This window comes from Cavia porcellus, unplaced genomic scaffold (genome assembly GCF_034190915.1).
Source record: "Cavia porcellus strain 051 isolate PalLab524CR breed Dunkin Hartley unplaced genomic scaffold, mCavPor4.1 scaffold_30, whole genome shotgun sequence".
NCBI lineage: Eukaryota > Metazoa > Chordata > Mammalia > Rodentia > Caviidae > Cavia > Cavia porcellus.
In genome coordinates, this window is record NW_026947513.1 from 21,674,033 (window position 1) to 21,693,152 (window position 19,120).

Genomic DNA, 19,120 nt, shown 5'->3' on the forward strand with positions numbered 1-19,120 from the left:
AAACAAAAGAGGCTCATTCTTCCTGAGAATTTCATCTCGGAACCCTTGTTGGCTGCAGCAGTTGCTGCCAACGCCTGTAGCTTCACTCCCTCCTCCTTGCTCATCTACTTCCAGCCAATTGAACTGGTTCCAGTTAGCCATTACTGCATGCAGCCACAGAGGCCCTCCCTCCAGAGCCTCCTGCCTCCTATCCTGGTCAGATGGCATCATCGAACACTCACCCAAGATGACTGTCAGCAATTCCTTCTGCATTCCATGTTTTGGCTGAGGAAAAATTGGACTGTCAGCCCTGATGAATGAGTTGTCATGGCCTTCCCCAAAGGTTGCCCTGCCTAGGAGCATAAAATCAGTCAAGCACTTCTCAAAGACATCAAAGGGGAGAACAAAAAGCCCTTCAATATGTCAAAAGTTATCACTGTTACCTTGGAGCCTGATATAAGGACTATGGACACTAAAAAATAAATGCATCTTCAGAGTAAAAGATAAGACTCTCAGAAAACTTCCATGTCCATATTGGGGACCAATCCATGACTTTCCTGGTAGACAATGGAAATACCTTCAAAGTCCCCTCTGTCAAAAAGTTACCATTCCCAGGACTACTGGAACTCCTGTCTCTTGCCCCTTCTGCCAGGCACAAACTTGCAGTCTGGGAGGCACCAAGCATAAATTCCTAGGTATACCAGAATGCCCTGTGCTGCTTCTGGGAAGACTTCCTCTCCAAGCTAAAGGTACCAAGCCAGTCAGTCTCCCTTCTGTCTAACCCTGCATCAGCCTGAGATAGATAACTGCAATCCTGAAATTCTAAAACCTCTCCTCCCACAGGTATGTATCAAAGACTCACCTCCAGACCTGGCCATCAAACATGCCTCCTCACTGCAACACACACATACACACACACACACACACACACACACACACACACACACACACACAGAGAGAGAGAGAGAGAGAGAGAGAGAGAGAGAGAGAGAGAGAGAGAGACCACATTGCTGTCAAATGTCACAGGAAGCAAAGAGGCACCCAGCCACACTGCAGCCATCACCTTGCACTCTGTGGTTCCCAACCCATACAGTCTTCTTGGACTTCTACTTCCAGATGCCATCTGGATTACATGTCTAGCTTTAAAAGATGCCTTCTTCTGCTTGTGGGTTGATTGAGAAGATCCTGAGACAAAGCATAACTGACTGGTATGAAATTTCCACAAGGAGTTAAGAACTCTCCCATTATTTGAGGGAAATGCTCTGAAATACATTTTGCCATTTCTAGATAGCCTATTTGTCCCTTCTTGCTTGCCACCACAGTCCCATGATCAACCATACATTCAGAGGCTTCAAGATGACAAAATGTTTATAGACTGTCCAACTGTAAAATACACCTCTCTTGCCTGTAAAGCCAGTTCAAGATCTCCAAGTTGCTAATGCTGCCAGGATTGCCCTTCATATACATTGCCTAAGTCTTCTGCCATGCATAGTCTGCTGTTACACCTGCCTGGACCTAAAGAATGCCTTCTTCTGCCTTTAATTGGCTCCTGTCAGCCAGCCCCTCTTCACCTTTAAATGAAAAGACCCTGGTTCTGAACTTAAAGTTTAACTGACCTGGATTCAACCTCTCAAAGTTTCAAAAACTTGTTTATTATCTTTCAAGAAGTCCTCACAGCTGACTTTACTAGTTTCTCAGCACAAAATATCATTGCAATTCTGACTGATGACACCCAAGCTGCCTACTGGAAAGTCAAAAAAGCTTTGCTGCAATATCTGGCAGAAATTGGTTACAAGAAAGAAACTCCACAAATGTCTTGGAGCTGCTGGTTGCTATAGAATTTAGACCCTTGAGTTTACAAAAACAATGATACTTACACAGACTGTCAGCCCCTAGGAGCACTCAGTGGCTTAGCTGTGAAAATGCTTGGGTCCAGTTGCTAAGGGCTGCCTCCCCTCATGCTCAGCCTTTGCTGTCTAACAGCCACTGTCCTTCTGATCAAGAAAGCTGAAAAGCTCACCTTAGGCCAAGATCTTACTGGCCAGGTGCCATATACTGTACTGGATAACCTGAATAAATGAGGACCATGCAATCCTGCCCACTATGTTGGGCCCACTAGACCATGACTGCCTGGCATTAACTGATGAACTGTTCTCAAGCCAATCAGACTTTAAAAATGGACCCCCAGAAAGATGCTGAGCATGTACTGCTTATGGATGGAAGAAGCCCTGCTAAGAATGGAGTCTGACAGTCTAGATGTGCTGTGGTCACCTTGGACAAAGTTACTTTGGCCAAAGTTCTCCTGCTAGGGATCCAATAGGCTGAAACATCAACTCTAGCCAGAAAAACTTTTAGTTAGAATCAGACCTACCCCTGCCATTATGTTCTGCAAACTCAAGCTTCAGTGCTGGCACCCATCCCCCTGCAGCCAGCTCAGGCGTAAGCAGCTGTTTCACTGGTCCTGACCTTCTCCTATTTATAGATAGACTTAGTGCTCATCTGCATCTACCAAGGCCAGCCCAAGACATTCCCTACCCACACTGAGAAGACTATAAAAATTTGTAGGGTCATTTCCCCCCTAGATATGGCTTCCCTTGATCATTGGCAATGACAACAGGCCTGAATTTGTAGCAGAGGTAACTAAGAAAACTAGATTAAATAAAAACTTCATACAACATACAGGCCACAAAACCCTAGAAAAGTTAAAAAGCAGCTTGTAATCAGTCCTTAAAAATGCAGCTGAAAAACCAGCTATACCTATAGACACCCCTACACACACCACATTAACAACTCTTAAAGTTTAAGAAATTCAGCCTTAGATCCATCATTCCAGAGTTCTGATGAATCTCTGGAAAATTTACCTGAACCAGACAGCTCATCTGAAGCTCACTCTGAAGAGACAATGCACTCAAAGCTCTGCGCTGGTCACTCCGGGTGCTGACAAGTCCACACATGGCTGAAGCCTGAGGACACTGTTCACAGGATTGCTCCATACCTATTCCTCTTGACTTTTGTGCCTTTTCAAGCTGATTACCCTAGTCCTTGCTTCCCTTGCCCCTTGCTAGCTGTGGTTTTGCCTTAGCTCTGTGAACAATAAGTCAAACACTGGACTAAGGTTTGATGATTGCCCAAGACATATTGGACACTCAGCTTAACTCCTTCATTTCCTTGACAGAGTAGTGTTACAGAACAGACAGTCCTAAATTATGTCTCTTCCTAAAAGCAATTTAGGAAGAAACCGTATAATAAGGAAAACAAACCACAAACTCCTTATGGGAAAAATTTCAGTTTTAGGAACCTTAGCTAGGGCCCATCCTAGAGCCACTGAATGTTACTGCATCTAGTTTGTCCTTGTCTCAGAAGATCACATGTAGCATGCTCAGCAAAGATTTTCTGGGGAAACTAAAAGAGGAGGAAAATGTAGCAGAAAATGCCCCTCCCAGCCAATATACTTCAGTTGCCCAGGTGACAGTTCCTGTTGCAGTTCTGCTTGCTTCTGGTTCTCAGAAATGGCTGGTCACTGTGATGCACAACTGGTCACTATGACACATATTCTAAGAACCAGTCAAAGGCAGCCAAGTACTGTACTTCTGTACCTACCTATTGCAACCCCATAAAAACCTTCCTCTTTGGACCTTTGAAACCTGACATTTTTATAAAGATTGATTCCCTGTCAGTGCCTAGCTGATGTTAAGTAAATCTGCCTCCAAACCAGGGTGTTATTTTGGTGTTTCTGCTTGCCATTCAAGATAATGCATGTAAAATGCTTAGTATCTGTATTTCTAGGACATCATATACCCCAAAGAGAAGTTGTTACTGTTAATACTAGATTTTCTCAGGAAGGTAAGATGTGTTTCTAGACTTGTGCAGAGAGGTTATTCATTGGGTGTGTAATACCCTTAGTCCACTTCTTGAGAGAACTGTTTTACATTCCATTATAAAGTTTTCAGTCAAGTAAAGATGATGCCAGCATATGAGTTTGCAAAAGAACACAAGCTGAATTTTGCGTAGTTAAAAATATTTGTATCTTATTGTTAACTTAGGATTCTCCTGCTCAGAAAGTTTCTAGGTAGTGGAAGAAAAGCATACCAGATACTGTCTTATAGGTTTTTTGTTGTTGTTGTTGTTGTTGTTATTGTACCAGGGATTGAACTCACAACCTTGTGCTTGCCAGGCAGGCATTTTTCCAGAGAGCTATATCCCTGGCCCCTATAATTACTTTTTTTAAGTGAAACTATCCTTTGGCACTGTGAGCACTAGGATCAGTTAGGACAGGTTTTCACATCACTCTAAAGAAAAATCTGTTGTTGGAGATTCCAGTAATCACAATTGTACCATCATGGATAATGTGCAAGTACATCAATATTACCCAAGGGAATAAAAAAACTTAATTGAGTATTTTACTAATGGTGTTTGTGAAATGATTATGGACTTTGATGACAACAGACCTGAATTATCTAATTCATCTGCCACTTACTGGCTCTTTTAAAAAATCATCTCGGGGGCTGTGGATTTAGCTCAGCGGCATAAGCGCCTGCCTTGCAAGCAGGCAGTGGTGAGTTTGATCCCTGGTACCGATAAAAAGGAAAAAGACAAAAAAAAAAATCATCTCGATTTCTCCATGTTTGCATATGTAACAGGCTGGAATGTCATTTTTACACCCCAGTCCATCTGGTGACTCCCACTCAATATTCAACTCTAATATCAACTCTTTCATGGTGTCTCAGATGTTTAAGATAATGGTTCCCTTGTTTAGCACAGACCCAACCATTGACAGTGAAATAACTTTATGTGTTTTCCCATGAAATTGGTACAGAGTGATAGAGCAGTCGTACTCCAAACTGTGGTTCATCATCCCAAGCACCTTCCAGGCTCAACCACCCTCCTAGTGCTGCCTTTGCTAATACAGCTGATGATGGTCCACTACCCCCTAGTCTGCATTCTAGCCCACTGCAAAAAGGGAAAAATAGTTTAAACAGTTTTCTTTCTAGTGCATTACCTAGAAGTATCATTTTCACTCACAGCCCAGTGGCTACAATTTAGGCACAAGGTCATATCTAGATTTAAGGGAAGCTAGGAAATGTGGTCTCTATCTGAATGGGCATGTACCAGCAGCCACAGAATCAACAGGACTAGCTGGAATAAGAAGGAAATATTTCTGAAGGACAGTTAGCTCTTCTGCCGTAGTATTTCTTACCTCTCCATGTACCGTTTGAAGTATAGGGAACATGTTGCCTTGATTTTTGGAAACTAAAATGCAGCCATTAAAAATAGACTGATTTATGGATCTGATAGGAAATGATTTTTGAAATGTAAGTTAAAAGCCTTTGAGCCCACCTACTCAGGAGGCTGAGGCAAGAAGATCAGAAATTTGAAGACAGCCTGTCTTTTCCCTCTGATAATTTATGTTGCATTGTTTGAAGTCTAAGACAGAAGATGTATATGAGTTTTATTACAGAAAATCAAAGATGTTACTGAGAAAGGCAAAGAAATGATGGATTTCTCATATTTATTTTTAAAGCAGTTGAGATATAGCACATACTGGAAAATCTATCATTTTAAGTGTAAAATTCAGGGTGCTTTAGTCTATTGACCACACTGTGAAGCCATCACCTCTCGTTCCAGAACATTTTCATTCACCCCCTCTGCCCCTGATATATTTGCCTGGAGTATAAGCATTCGGGAACGCTAAGAGCAGTACTGAGTTCTAGGTTGTGGCAGTGACTCCTGCTGGGGCTTTGAGGTCAGAGGAAGATGGGTTTGGAACTCAGCTCAGGCACTTATAGCCTTGGAATCTAATCCAGTTCTCAGTTTACCTGTCGATTAGGTTTTTAGGGTTTTTGTTTTGGTTTGGTTTTGTCCATAAAATTAAACAGTAACATTTGCCCCCAGGAATCTTGAAAGACTATAATAGACAACAAACGTAAAACAGCCAGCAGAATGTCTAACATATAGTAAGTACTCCAAAAAGCACAATCTCTTATGTCTCAAACAAACTGGATTTATGTTCCAATTTAGCCCAAGGTGGCCCTGCCATTGTGGCTTTAAAGAAATTAAGTTTTACACCCAGGCTCTTCCTGTTCTGGAAATCACAACTTCAATCATCTAAGAAGTCATCTAGCAAACAGTCATCTACTAGGTTTCCTAATGAAATTATGTTCAGGTAAGAAGCCTTTACTTCCCCTTAATGTCTGACTTTCCCCAGAGGGAGGTCTTTGACATCAAACACATGGCCAAAGTAGCATCCTTGCTCAATCACTTGGCCTTGGGATATTTTAACAAACCAAAAGCTGCGGGTTCAGACAAAAGAAAAATTAAGTGACAGCTAGGTAAAATGCAGAATTCTCCTCTGAGAGGTGTGCATGTGCCTGTGCATGTGAGTGTGTGTTTAAATGTGGTTAGCGTACATGTTAAGAGGTTGAGCTTGAGTTGGATCCTTGCTTCCATTTTGCTAATAGCATGACCTCGGGCAAGACTTCACAGATTTGGGATTCAGTGAAAGAACTAAGAAGGAAAGTACCCCCTCTTCAGAAAGGCCTGCTCTCTGTCCTGCTTCGGCATAGTACCTATAGGGCTCACGTGAACCCCCAAAAGCAGTGAGGGGATACTCAAGTCCTGAAACTTGTAAATCCCTTTGCTCATCCCAATTGTTGCCTCCACCTCGCCAGTGGTATTTCAAATTGCAGAGCTCTTTTTGTTCAGCCTTGAGGGCTTGTTTCATTCTGTTTTCTCCTTTGAAAAACATGAGATACAAAGACAGTTACCTGTTATGGTTCTAATGAAAAGTTCTGACAATCAGAGCTTCACGAAGAGAAGGAACTCTTTGTTGTCACCAATTAGGAGTCTTGTGGTCCATGTGCCCCTTCTCAAAATAACTTTTTTGTGGTCCAGGGAATTGAACCCAAGGGAGCACTGAACTACAGTCCCAGCCCTTTTTCTTTCATTCTGCAACAGTCCAATTCTGTATCTCAAACTGACCTTGAACCTGCAATACTCTTTCTTAGACCCCTGAGAAACTGGAGTTATGTGTGTGACTCAAAATAACACAAAATGCAAAACACGAAATATGGTGGTGAGGAAGTTGAGAACATGTTGGTCAAACCATACAAAATTTCAGTTAAGAAGAATAAGTTCAATAGGTATATGAAATGGTTACTATGGTTACTATAGTTGATATAGTATACTGTATCAACTATAGTATACCAGTGTATCGTATTTTTGAAAAACATTAAAAGAATAGATTATAAATGTTCTTACCTAAAAAAAAAAAAGATAAATGGGCTAGAGATGTAGCTCAGTAATGAAGAATTATCTAGCCTGGGCTTTAACCTCAGCACCAGACCAAAAAGAAAAATATGTCAGGTGATACATATGTTAATTAGCTTAGTCTGGTCTTTTCATAATGTATACATATTTCAGAACAACATATTGTACATGCTAAATACATATATGCTAAATACAATTTCCAGCTTTTTAAATAAAGTACTTTTAAAAGATTCTTGGGGGAGATGCATAGGACCCCAGAAGAAGACTATCAAAACAAAGTTATCAAAAATGATCTTAAGCTTTGATGTAGAACGATATGTGCTTCTTAATTAATGCACAAGTAAGACATACTGGCTGGTTGAATAGTTATAATTTTAAACTAATAATTAATGTGAATTATATATCAATGTAGGTGTTTCTAATGTAAAGTAAAAATACATGATTTCCATTGTCGACAAAGTCATGGGTACAGATAATGATTGCTGTAGCTATATTGCCTACCTTCGTCATTTAAGAAAATGCTAAATTTCATGAAGAGTTAACAGATATATTCTTGTCTCCCTCCAACTCTATCCATGAACCTAAGGTTAAGAACTCCTGTATTAGTCAAGCACTGTGGTACAGTCCCATAATTCTATCACTCTGGAAGCTAAGACAATAGGATAATAAGTTTGAGCAGAGCCTGAGTAATTTAGTAACTTAGCAAGATCCTGTTTCAAAATAAAAACTGGCTTCCTATCAACATACGACTCAATGCATGATCTAAAATGCCTACCATGGTAATGGGGACATGATTTCCAACAATACGGCCTAGTAGCCTAATGACATCACAAGCCTTTGCACTGTTTTTCATGTCTCAACATGGTAATACTACTGGGTAAAGATATTCAGTTATTATATATCCACACATGTAGAACAACCACCCTGTAATCAAGGAAAATAAAGGTAGGTGTTGGTCATTTGCACCATCCACTGGTCATGACGATGATGAATTCTTGGGGCACAATTGTCTTGCATCACAATTCATCACCACCATGATCCTGGACCACTGATTTAAGAGACAACTGAGGGCTTTTTGTGATGTTCTGAAGGCCTGAGCTAGGAAAGTCAAAGAAGATCAAAGAATTTATCATCATGGATATCATCATCGTCATCATCATCATATTTGACACTTGCTGAAATCTTACTGCTATGCCAAATATTTATAAGTACAATATTTTTTAATCCCCTCAGCAACCTTCCTGCTTGTGTTATTATTGTTCACATTTGTTTTTGATGAATCAGAATCAGAGGGATTAAGTTATTTGCAATCCTAAATCACATAGGTGCCCTCCCCGAACTGAGGCTCCACTCTACCTAGCCAGGGATTACCATCCTGATATGAGCCACAGAAAAGCATCTGGAGTGAATTCTGGACAGCAACTATTTGCTGGGTGATCAGCTCCCCTCTGAAGCCACACTGATTCTCTGTACTGGGAACTTGGCTTCAGGGTAGACATCTGGCATTGGCTCAGGCAGCTTTTGTGAAGTCACGTGTGGTCTGGGAGTTGCCAGGAAAAAGGATGCCTGGATGAGCCAAAACACAAATTCCTTAGGAGAAGAAAAGCGAAAGTGAGCTTGTTCACACAGTGCAGTGCTCCAAGGAAATGACACAATGTGAGAGACACAGTGTCCTATCACTAGGCCCCATCATATTATAGGGACAGTATTTTGCATATGATCTTAAACTCACCTCCCAACAGTTTGCTTCTTGGGTCAGTAAGAGAAGCAGAAGTGACCCAAATTAAAAAGATCGTGTTTGAAATACTCAAGCTAGCTGTTTCCAAACATTTTTCAATGCATTCCTTTGGGAAGCTGAGATTCTGGGGTTTGAGAAATGGAAAACATAGTTTCTTCACCAATTCCAGGTTCCCCTTTTCCTAGAGACAAGTCACTGAAAGCAGATCAAAGTCAGGAGAAGAAAATTTAGGGACCCTTGTCCAATTCATTAATACACAAAAGTATTTATAGGGCATTTACTGGAGTTTCCAAAAACTCTTCTGTGGCCACTTGTTTCTCTCTCATTTAAAAATTTCTGTTTTCTCCCTCTCCACTTCTCATTTTCTTCCCTTTGCTAGTCTTGCTTTCTGCAGAATTCCTATCCCACTGGCCTTCCCATCAGCTCACAAAAAGCTACCAGGTGGGTTCAATGCCAATCTTCCTCTAGTCAAGCCCAGGACGAGGTTACCTCGGCTTTGAATGCTCTTGTCAATATATGTAAACTCTCAAGCCAGAGATATAGCTCCATGGCACAGCACCTGCCTGGAAGACTTGAGGGTCTAAGTTCAATTCCCAGTACCAATAAACAAACAAACAAATATGAATGCATGCTCTCTATTTTCATTCACTTTAACCTTCTAAAGTTATATTTCTGATCAAATAATGGAAGCAAAGGAATCTGGCAATTGTTGGCATTTCATACCAGCACAATTAATGGCATGATTTATAAGAAACATTATCTTGGAGAGTTTATTGAGAGGCATTTTGAGATGGTATTTCTAAAACACGCTTTAAAAATCTCTAGAAAGATGACTAGAAGTTTGATATGGTCCAAAAGTATGAAATTTCTTAATGAATCTGCCTTTTCAGATGCAAACTATGTCTACATGCTTATGGTGAGAAGCCCTGGTAAATTCAAACCAAATCAGCTACTACTCAGGCCAAAGAAGGCAGACTGTGGTCTCCTGTCAAACAGAGGCAATTGAATTGTTCATTGATAAAGCCCAGGAAATACTAAAGGAAGCCCTGAAGGACACAGACTTCTACTCAGAAACAGTGGCCTGGCCAGCCAGTCCAAGGAATGGTAAGAGTGCCTTGTGGAGCTAAGGTGATGACATCTTTCTTCTAAAAGAGAATTTCTGCACCTGCTGGGCAACACACACACACACAAACACACACACACACACACACACACACACACACACACACATTCCCAACCTAGTCCCAATTCCAGAACTTTCCCAGTGGGGTTTCTTACAGTACAATTTAGTGGTTTTCATATCCACTCTATAACCTGTTAAAGCTAGGCCCCACATTCAGAGTCTCTGATTCAGGTAGGCCAGAGTAGAATGGAAGAATTTGTGTCTGATAATACCCCAGTGGTGCTGATGCTGCTGGCCAGGGAACCATACTTCGGAAACCATTGGTATAATTAATGGACAAGCTTTGCCATCAAATTTCCTGAGTTCAAAAGCTTGTCCCATCATTCCTAAATCCAGGGCTTCGAAGCCCATTAAACCTCCCTATTCACTCCATATTCCCAACCTGTTACAAAAAAAGAAAAAGATAGGAGTTAAGCTTGCTTTGTGATCTTATTTGGAAGCACAGATCAGATAATCCATGAAAGTACAACCTGATACGTGCGGCGCTTCCTAAATTCTAGTGATGTTATTGCTCCCCAAGATACCAATGCTGCGGAGCTGCCTGCAATCTCAAAGCCCTGAGGCATTCTGATCAGCTGTCCATGTAGGGACTTTGAGACTCTCTGGTGGCCAGCAGGCCAGGAGCCTAGGGAAGCTAGACCACCAGACATCATTAGATGCCATGGGTCCTGCAGGCTCCTACACACCGAATCTGCACTTCCAAGTCCACCCTCAAAGACCCGTATCCAACCACACCTGAGACACCACTGAGCCCACAGCTTCGGCTTCAGCACCGTGTGAGAAATTTTGTCAATAGCTGGTACTCCTTTGCTTCCAATAAGTGAGAAACAAGCACTGACAGAAGAATTAAGTCTGCCATCCCAAGTACTAAACTTCAGACTTGGAGGCATGGGTTTAGATGTCCAACCCACCACCAAGATTAACAGAGCCAAAACAGACTCTTTCTGTTAAGTACAATTTCCTCTGTCCTCTCATAATATCTCTAAATTTAAAAAACAAGTAAGCAAAAGTAGAACCAAGAAAAAGTCAGAAGAGTTCAATTGCTTAGACTTGCTTTTTGTTTTTATTATCAACAATCAAGTTAATGGTACACTCTTGGAAAACTATATGCACATGTAGAAATATTTCCCTTTTAAATAGAAGCATTCATTATAACACATATAAATAAATTTGAAAATCTGAAACATAATTTATGATGATTATGTTCACAAACATAGTCCAACGAGAAAAGAGGAAACCAGACAGACATGCACCTGATAACAAAAATATATACCATTGTCTGAACCGTGGTCTCTCTAAACACAAAGGAACTGAACCCGTGAGAACCTTATTACGCCATAGAGACACACCATAAGACTACAAGAAGGAAAAACATACTGTCACGTAGGAGACGGTCTGTACTGATATTAACACGATACAATTGAGTCACAGAACACAGTTGTAGAAAGACACCGAAAAAGTTAAAGCCTCAACATTCAACTAATATCTATAGTTTGTGCCTTTTAAAATAAAAACAAAAAAATAAACAAACCCCAACAGAGATGTCTAAACTGCGCAAAGAATGGAATCATCAATATACAGTCCATCCAACCTACAGGATGTGAGTACAGTTCGGATCATCCAAACAGAAATGCAAACCGAGACACTTCTGCAAACGTGTGTGTGTGCCTTTCCTTGCTCAATAGATTTCTCTGCAGCCAGCAAAGTGGACTGCAATTGACTCCAATCCAAAGCAGTGCCAAAAAGTTCAGTAAAAAGCTGGTGGAAGAAGAAAATGCCGATGGGGATGTTGGGAGAGAGACAGAGAGAGAGAGAGGAAAAAATAAAAGGAAACTTGTGAACTAGGAGACACAGTTTGCAGTTGTGGATGAAAAGGCATCTCATGTATAGAGCATCTTCAGGGCCAAGGGGCTGCTGAGAGTCGGGGCTGGGAGCTGCGACGGTGTGAGAGTCAGATGGCTAATGGCTGGATGATGTCCGGCGCGGTGGAGGGAGGCAAGCGGGCACAAGCAAGTCATTTTGGCTGCTAGTACAGTCTGAGTCAGTCGCCCGCCACCACCGCAGTGGCCCGACCTCGAGGACACGAAGGGAAGGGGGACTGGCAAGGCATCCCTATCCTCTCCCCCAAAAGGGGCCCCTAATGAGTCCCGCTGTCAGGAGCGCTTGAATATAGGGGTTCACAAGATTGAGCCCTCAAGACCGAGCACCAGCTGCAGCTTCTCCCCACTCGCCCGTTCACTTTGTCTTTTTTCGTTCCCCTTGGAGCTTTTAAATCTTTCTGGTTTTTCTAGGTGGTTGCTGCCTTCCCAGCTTTTATTTTTAATAGTTTTCCTTTTGTCCTTTGCAAAGCAAGTCACTGCGCCGGCTGCGGCCCACCCCTGTGTCCCGCGTCCTGCTCGGGCCACAGCCCCGCGTCCCCACCCTGAGGCAGGCACCCACCCGAGCGGACGCAGCCCTGAGCGCCCCGAGGAGCTCCGCAGCAGGGTCTCCGCCGGCTGGAGTCCGGGCCGGTCTCGTTGCGTTTCGTTGTCTCGTTTTGGGGGTTGAGGAAGGGGGTGGGAGTGGGGTGGAAATGGGGCGACGTCGTGTCCCGCGATTCGCATCTCGATGGTGTGGGCCCCCGAGGAAGCAGCCGCGCAGCAGCGGCGGCAGTAGCCTTGGGCGCATCCGCTCGCCCGCTCGCCCGCCCGGCCCGGCCGCCCGGGTCCGGTCGCTGTCGCCGCCCGGGATCCCAGATCAGAACATACTGCTCTTCACTAAGGCGGCTTTGGCGCCGTTGGGTCTTTGGAGCGAGGACAGCACGCTGGCGAAGGGGCCCCCGAGCGAATCCGGGATGGAGGTGATGGGGCCGGGGCCGGGAGCCCAGCCTTGTCCGGGGCCCCCGGCCGCCGCCAGACCCCCGGCCGCCGCCGCCGCCGCCGCCGCTGCAGCTGCCGCCGCTGCCGCCGCCGCCGCCGCCGCGCCGCCCTTGCCGGGTTCGGTCCCCGGGCCCCCCGGACCCGCGGCCCCCGGAGCGCCCGCCGGGCTGGGCCCGCCGCCGCCGCCGCCGCTGGGCCCGCAGCTGGGGGTGGGGTTGGGGGTGGGGCCCGGGCCCCCGGTGCTGTCGGGGTCGGTGCTCTTGGCCTCCTTGCTCTCGTCGTCCCGGGAGGAGTCGGACTTCTTGCCCGAGGAACCGTTCTTGGCCGCGGCCGCCGCGGCCGCTGCTGCGCGCTCCTGCTTGCGAAACTTGGCGCGCCGGTTCTGGAACCAGACCTGGCCCCAGACGGGAAGACAGGTGATGAAGCAGGGGGAGAAAGAAAGAAAGAAAAACAGGAAAGGAAATTTGCCTCGAGGGCGGCCCAAGTCCCATTTCTGATGGGCTTCACACGTGCTCCCCGCCCGCCGTCTCCACGAGCCACAAGCACCAGAGTGGGGCAAGCAGCCCACCACGTCCACCCTCTGTGTGGCTATTATTGCATCTTTGGGGAGTCTTTCTGGGGCGTGAGCATGCCAGAGAAAAGGCACCTTCCAGCAGAGGTAAAAACACCGCAGGCTGCAGGAGGGACCTCAGTTGGAAGCCTTGGTGCTGAGGTGCCTTAGCTCAGTCTGCTGTTGGAGAGGGAGTACCAGGGATCGAACTCAGGACCGCACGTCTGCCAGAAAGGCGCTTATGCCGCTGAGCTAAACCCCTGACCCGTCAGTCTGCTTCTTGAGCAAACTCAAATTGGCCGTCCACCCTAGGCCTCAGACCTCAAGTTCAACCTGAATTAGTAGAACTAGAGTTTGGGGCCGGCTGCTCACCTTCGGCCGGTGGCCTGAAGGGGTGACGCTGAGCCACCCAGAGAAGGACTGTGAACTGACTGCTGGGAGCGCACGTTTGTCCCCGACCGGTTAGGCAAACTGGTTCCTAACCTTCGTGGGACCCTTAGCAAATCTGACACAAATCACGGTTTCCGGGAAAATGCAACTATGTGCCATGTCGCCAGTTTACAAGCGCTTAAAGCAGGAAGCGTTTGGCGAAAGAATTTATAACGCGAGGGGAAAGGCTGCGCTTCTCCCAGAGAGCGCTTCCTATCTCCGAGGCGCGTGGCTTGCTCTTTCCCGTTCCAAGCCCCCTGAATGCCTCGGGTCCGCTGGGAAACACTTTGCAGCCCCGAATAAATGTCAAGAGTGTGCGCCCTAAAGCTTCCTCTTGCTCACAACCACACCTAGTCCGACCTCTCAGACCAGCCCTGAGCTCCCTGGTCCTTTTCGGGCGAAACCGGGGGTGGGGGTGGGGGGTCCTTTCCACAGCAACCCCCGACCCTGCCTGGACAGGCGCTCGGGTACCTGGACTCGAGCCTCAGTGAGATCGATCTTCAGGGCCAGCTCCTCCCGAGTGTAGATGTCAGGGTAGTGAGTCTCAGCGAAGACCCTCTCCAGCTCTTTGAGCTGCGCGCTCGTGAAAGTAGTGCGGATGCGGCGCTGCTTGCGTTTCTCGTTGAGGCCGCCGTGGTCGGTGAAGAGTTTGTAAGGAACTAGAGGGTGACAGAGACAGGGAGTTAGCAGCGCACGGGCTGTGGAGCGAAATGCGGATGCTCTAGGTCGGATCGCCCGGGAGCAGCCGCAGACGCGCGAGTGCAGGCTAGCACACAGGAGCTGCCGAGAAAAACCAAGCAAATTAGTTATGTACGGAAACGGGGGAGCAAACTTCGGTGCTTTCTGCCATAAGTGCTTTTGAGTGCGTTGAAATAGCGCATTGCAGACCGCTGGAGGCCCGGGACATGCGATAGTGCTTTCAGCAGGAAAAAAAGTCCAAAAACATCAGTGGAAATATTAGACATCAAACGAAGAAGTTACCGAACTCTCTCACTGTTGCAACTTTTCAATTCTCAGAAGTTGACGCGGCCCAAAAGTTGGGGGAAAGTGCTGCAAAAAAATAATAAATTAAAGAAATGATCGTAAAAATGACCAGCCAAAGAGGTGTGAGCCGCTGTCGGTTCTTTAAAAAAGAGACAGTGCCTGTAATGAGCTTTACTCTTTGTTATTTAATTATTTTCTAAGCTTTACGTCTCATCGCAAAGTAAATAAATTATGCCTATCATTTTGGCAGCTTAAGATAATTTTGTTGGCGGTTCGGGTGTGACTAGGATAGTGTAACCCTGTAAGTGAATTACCCCTCCCTGCAATCGCTTCTAACGTGATAAATTCTTTCATTTGTGTAAGCAAATTTCGTTTGGTAAATACTAAACACATTTCCATTTTCAAATGCAATCAAGGCTTCCTATATACGAGAGGAAAGGCGGCTTCCTCCGCTGAGAGAGCTGGCGGTCCTTACCTGCGGCGTACGGACTGCTCTGGTGGTCCCTGAGGGTGCCGAGGCTGCAGGATCCCGGCGTGAGGGACGGGCAGCCGGACGTGGCCCCAAAAGTGGTCCTTATCGGGTTATACTGGAAGCCACTGGCCTGGCTGCAGGAACTGAAGTCTGCATAGGCTGAAGCCAGGCTCGAGGTGTCCATCCCAGCCATACAGGACTCGTAGGCAGAGGAATTGAGGTAAGAATATTCCATTTTATACATTGAAAAGGTTCTGGATGGCTCAGCCAAGTGGAAAAATGAAATAAAAGATGGATATGGAGAAGGTGGCTGGAGAGGGGAGATGTGCACAGCTCAACGCCTGCCTCCAAACTGGCCTCCTTACTACCAGCAGAGCCTAGTTTTATGAAAAAGCCTCCTATGAGATGCCTTGTCTGAGGTCTCTAGAGCATATAGTCCTCATAATAAACTTGGCTCTTTCCACTTGGACAATAGCAAAGCGGTTGGTCTTATTGCTGGCGCTTTTTACATGACAATAACTCATCCGTCTATTGGGCTGGCACTGGGGAACTGAGCTGTCCAACCTCCCTATCATTGATTCCTGCATCTCTAATTAGAATTTAATACCACACCATTACGCACTGAGCCCCTGATCCTCCCTTCTAACCAGCTCCCTGCCCTTTAATTCAATCACACTACTTGGAAATAATGAAAGTTGGGTGACGATTCTCCCTGATCCAATTTCCCCAAGCTTTTAAGCCTTTTTAACTGATCATATACCTTAGGCATAAATTGAGATAGTGTGTGTGTGTGTGTGTGTGTGTGTGTGTGTGTGTTGTCCCCCTTCTTGGTCCTCTTTTTTTTTTTTTTTCTTGGTTAGAGAGAAGAAACCTTGATGTCATAGAAAACCTGTTTTGTAAGAGTGTTACACGCTCAATTTAACAACAAGCCTACCCCCCGAAGTGCATGAAATGTTATAAAGCACCGGGACACTGCTGAGACTCAGGCGCCCTGTAACATAGAGTAAGTGGGCCACGGGGGTTTGTATGAGTGATAAGCAGATTTCCTTCTAATACACCTGGTATTTTGGTGAAAAAAATATAGATTCTTATCACTTGTATTTCTCCTTGCAGCTTAATGTGCTTTGGAGAGACATGGAAATATAGCCGCTTAAAAAAATAAAAACAAATTAAAATTTTAAAATCTAAGAAAGGCTCTTAAATGTAAACATCTGGATTCTCAACTGATTGGGTCCTTTAAGCTCAATGTTGTATCTGCATTAGCGCAGGTTTGCACTCTGTAGGTTTGGAAGTTCCGTGCGATTTTCGTTTTAATTACTCAGTAACTACCAAGGCAGCATGAAGCATACCCAGATGGGTCTCCTGTGCTCCCAGTGTCCCCCACCACCTCCACTTTTTTCGGGTGCTCAGAGTCACGCACACACCTAGAGCTTCCCAAAGACGTCTGCTGTAGTCTGCCCCATAGGTTTGCAGGGTACACGCAACGAATCCTTTGCCATTTGAATGTCCGGAGAAGGACTCCAAGCGGGGCACCTTCCTTCTCCTGTTCTTCAGGCTCCTGGGTGCTGCCAGCGAGACGCAGACGAGGACGTTAGACGTGATTTGTGGACCTCAGTGGCCCCATGATTTAAGCGGAGGATAATTTTCATTTGGTTCGTTAGACTCAAGCAGAAGAAGGGAAACTATTTCATTAAATCCTTCCTCTCGGTGGACAACAGGGGAAATGCTGAGTTGAATCGCCGTGTGGTGTAAACAAACCCTGGATATTTTATATGAATTAAATGTGTAGATAATTAGTTTTATTGCATTCATTACCCCCTTTATGTGCTCTGTAACAAGTCAGTAATTAAAGTAACAAACTCATAAAGTCTTTATAGGGGCATTTAGGCGTTCAGTGTTTGCCAAACTAAGTGGTTTAATTCGATGCCGGGGAGTGGATAGCGCCCGCTCTCCACTGCCACCCTGCTTCATTGCGCACTAAACTGCTGCGGACGCCTAACAATTAAGCAGGGGCCGCAGCCCCCCAGCCTGGCCTGTACTTCTTCGCGGGGTGAGTTTCAGGGTTGTCTCAGGTGTTCGCGCGTCCTCGGGATTTAAGAAAGCGCCGATCTCAGCAGCGTAGGCATCGGGACACATTGAGAAACCTGGTGATAGTTTTATGGGAAGGGTTGATAGTTTTATTGCCGTTGTGTGTTGTAGAATGCGTATTTGATAAAGAAGGACCCTTGGTGACCAGTGTGCACTTTTTTGTGCACAAGGGTGAAATGAAAATAAATGTGTACAAGGTTTTACTGCGGCGGGAAACAAATTGTAACGCTCTAAATGGTTTTTCTTTATGGTCACGAGACAAGAGGAGAAAAGGGATGCCAACATCTGTCTTCAGCCCCCTAAACCAAAAGGCCAGCAAAGATGGATGCGAATCCAAGTGTTATTACTGGGGGGATTTGTCTTTATTTATCCCACTCTCATGAATATGAATCTGCATTTGGACTGCGAGGTGGCTGCACCCCTTTGAACTCCATGGAAATTCCCCCATCCTGGCCTCCCCCATCCACTTAAGGGATTGTCAAGCAAAGGCTGTGACTGTCCAAGTTCCTTCATTCCCTCGGATGGGGGTAGGGGCTTCTGAGATTTTCGAGGGGGACCCCATCACTAGGCCCACAGTCTTGGGCCGTGTGGCACCCCACTCTTGCATAGCTAAGGTAGGCTGTGAGTGCTTGTCTCTGCAGGAGATGGCTTGAGGTGGCCGGGAGGAGGTGTGTTTCTCTCCAACGCCTATGCTTACCAATAACCAGGTCCACATCTCGCTTTGTGCGTGGCGGGGGGGGGGGGGTGTTCCTGGGTGCATCTCCCCGAGCTTAAGCGTCTGGCTCCTGTCTGGATCTCAGTGGGGTTCCCTAGGGGACCCCAAGTAGCTTTCAGGAGAGAGGAGGGATGCGGGCTTAGAGTGCTCAGGGAGCATGAAGGCGACTGTCCGATGAAGGGTGGAACTTTTTGCCATTCAGACAGTGCCCGGGACAGTTCCTGGGGGTGCGGAGCCTGAGGTGAGGAATTCCTCTTGCAGCTCTGGGTAGCAGGATTTATAGAGGGATCCGAGGATGGACACTAGGAAAAGCCACGAGCAGGCGAGCGCTCTGTCCGGCCGCAGAGGGCGCCCAGGAGGGCGGGCGGCTGGCCCAGGGCTCGGCCTCTCCACGCCCTGCGGTCTGAGGCTTCCTGTGGCCTTGGCTCCGGGCCGGGGGACTGGGCGCCAGGCTTCTGCCCGGTGCCCAGACCATCCCCGGGCGCCCCCTGGTGCCCAGCCCCGTCCGGCCCGGTGCTGCACAGCTCCTCGCCTTTGTAGGAGCGGACCTTTCAGCGCCCGGACGCACGGTCGGATGAGCAAATGCTCTTGACTTCATTTTCCCCTTTGTAGACCTTGTAGGTTTATTTTGTTCAGTGTAACCGTCCCTCCCCCCTCCCCCTGGCCCATCGTTCCTCTGCCGGCCTTTTGTGGCCAGGATCCTGCTTCTGCTCAGAGATGAAAGGCGTGCGGGGCTGGGCCAGGCCAGAGCCGCAGCCCCAGCGCCCTGTTTTGTTCCAGTTGTGCTTTGTACACGCGAGCTCTCCCCTAAAAGTTGTACCAAATGGTTAATTTAATTATTCCAACTATAGACCAACT

General features: G+C 46.1%; 1 protein-coding gene across 1 annotated transcript; it reads right to left on the reverse strand.

Annotated features, from left to right (window-relative positions):
- Positions 1–11,206: 11,206 nt before the first annotated feature.
- On the reverse strand, positions 11,207–15,990 carry Phox2b (paired like homeobox 2B). The gene is made up of 3 exons (XM_063240399.1): positions 15,463–15,990; positions 14,475–14,662; positions 11,207–13,418 (listed from the first exon to the last, which is right to left on the reverse strand). The coding sequence occupies exons 1-3, from the start codon at positions 15,701–15,703 to the stop codon at positions 12,903–12,905; spliced, it is 945 nt and encodes a 314-aa protein (XP_063096469.1). The 5' UTR covers positions 15,704–15,990; the 3' UTR covers positions 11,207–12,902.
- Positions 15,991–19,120: the final 3,130 nt, after the last annotated feature.

What these genes read in the sequence shown, in the direction of transcription:
- Phox2b (XM_063240399.1), bottom strand. Translation starts at nt 15,703, where the DNA reads ATGTATAAAATGGAATATTCTTACCTCAATTCCTCTGCCTACGAGTCC. An exon ending in GAGCAGTCCGTACGCCGCAG is followed by an intron (nt 14,663 to 15,462) that starts GTAAGGACCGCC and finishes GTCACCCTCTAG; the next exon opens with TTCCTTACAAACTCTTCACC. An exon ending in TCACTGAGGCTCGAGTCCAG is followed by an intron (nt 13,419 to 14,474) that starts GTACCCGAGCGC and finishes GTCTGGGGCCAG; the next exon opens with GTCTGGTTCCAGAACCGGCG.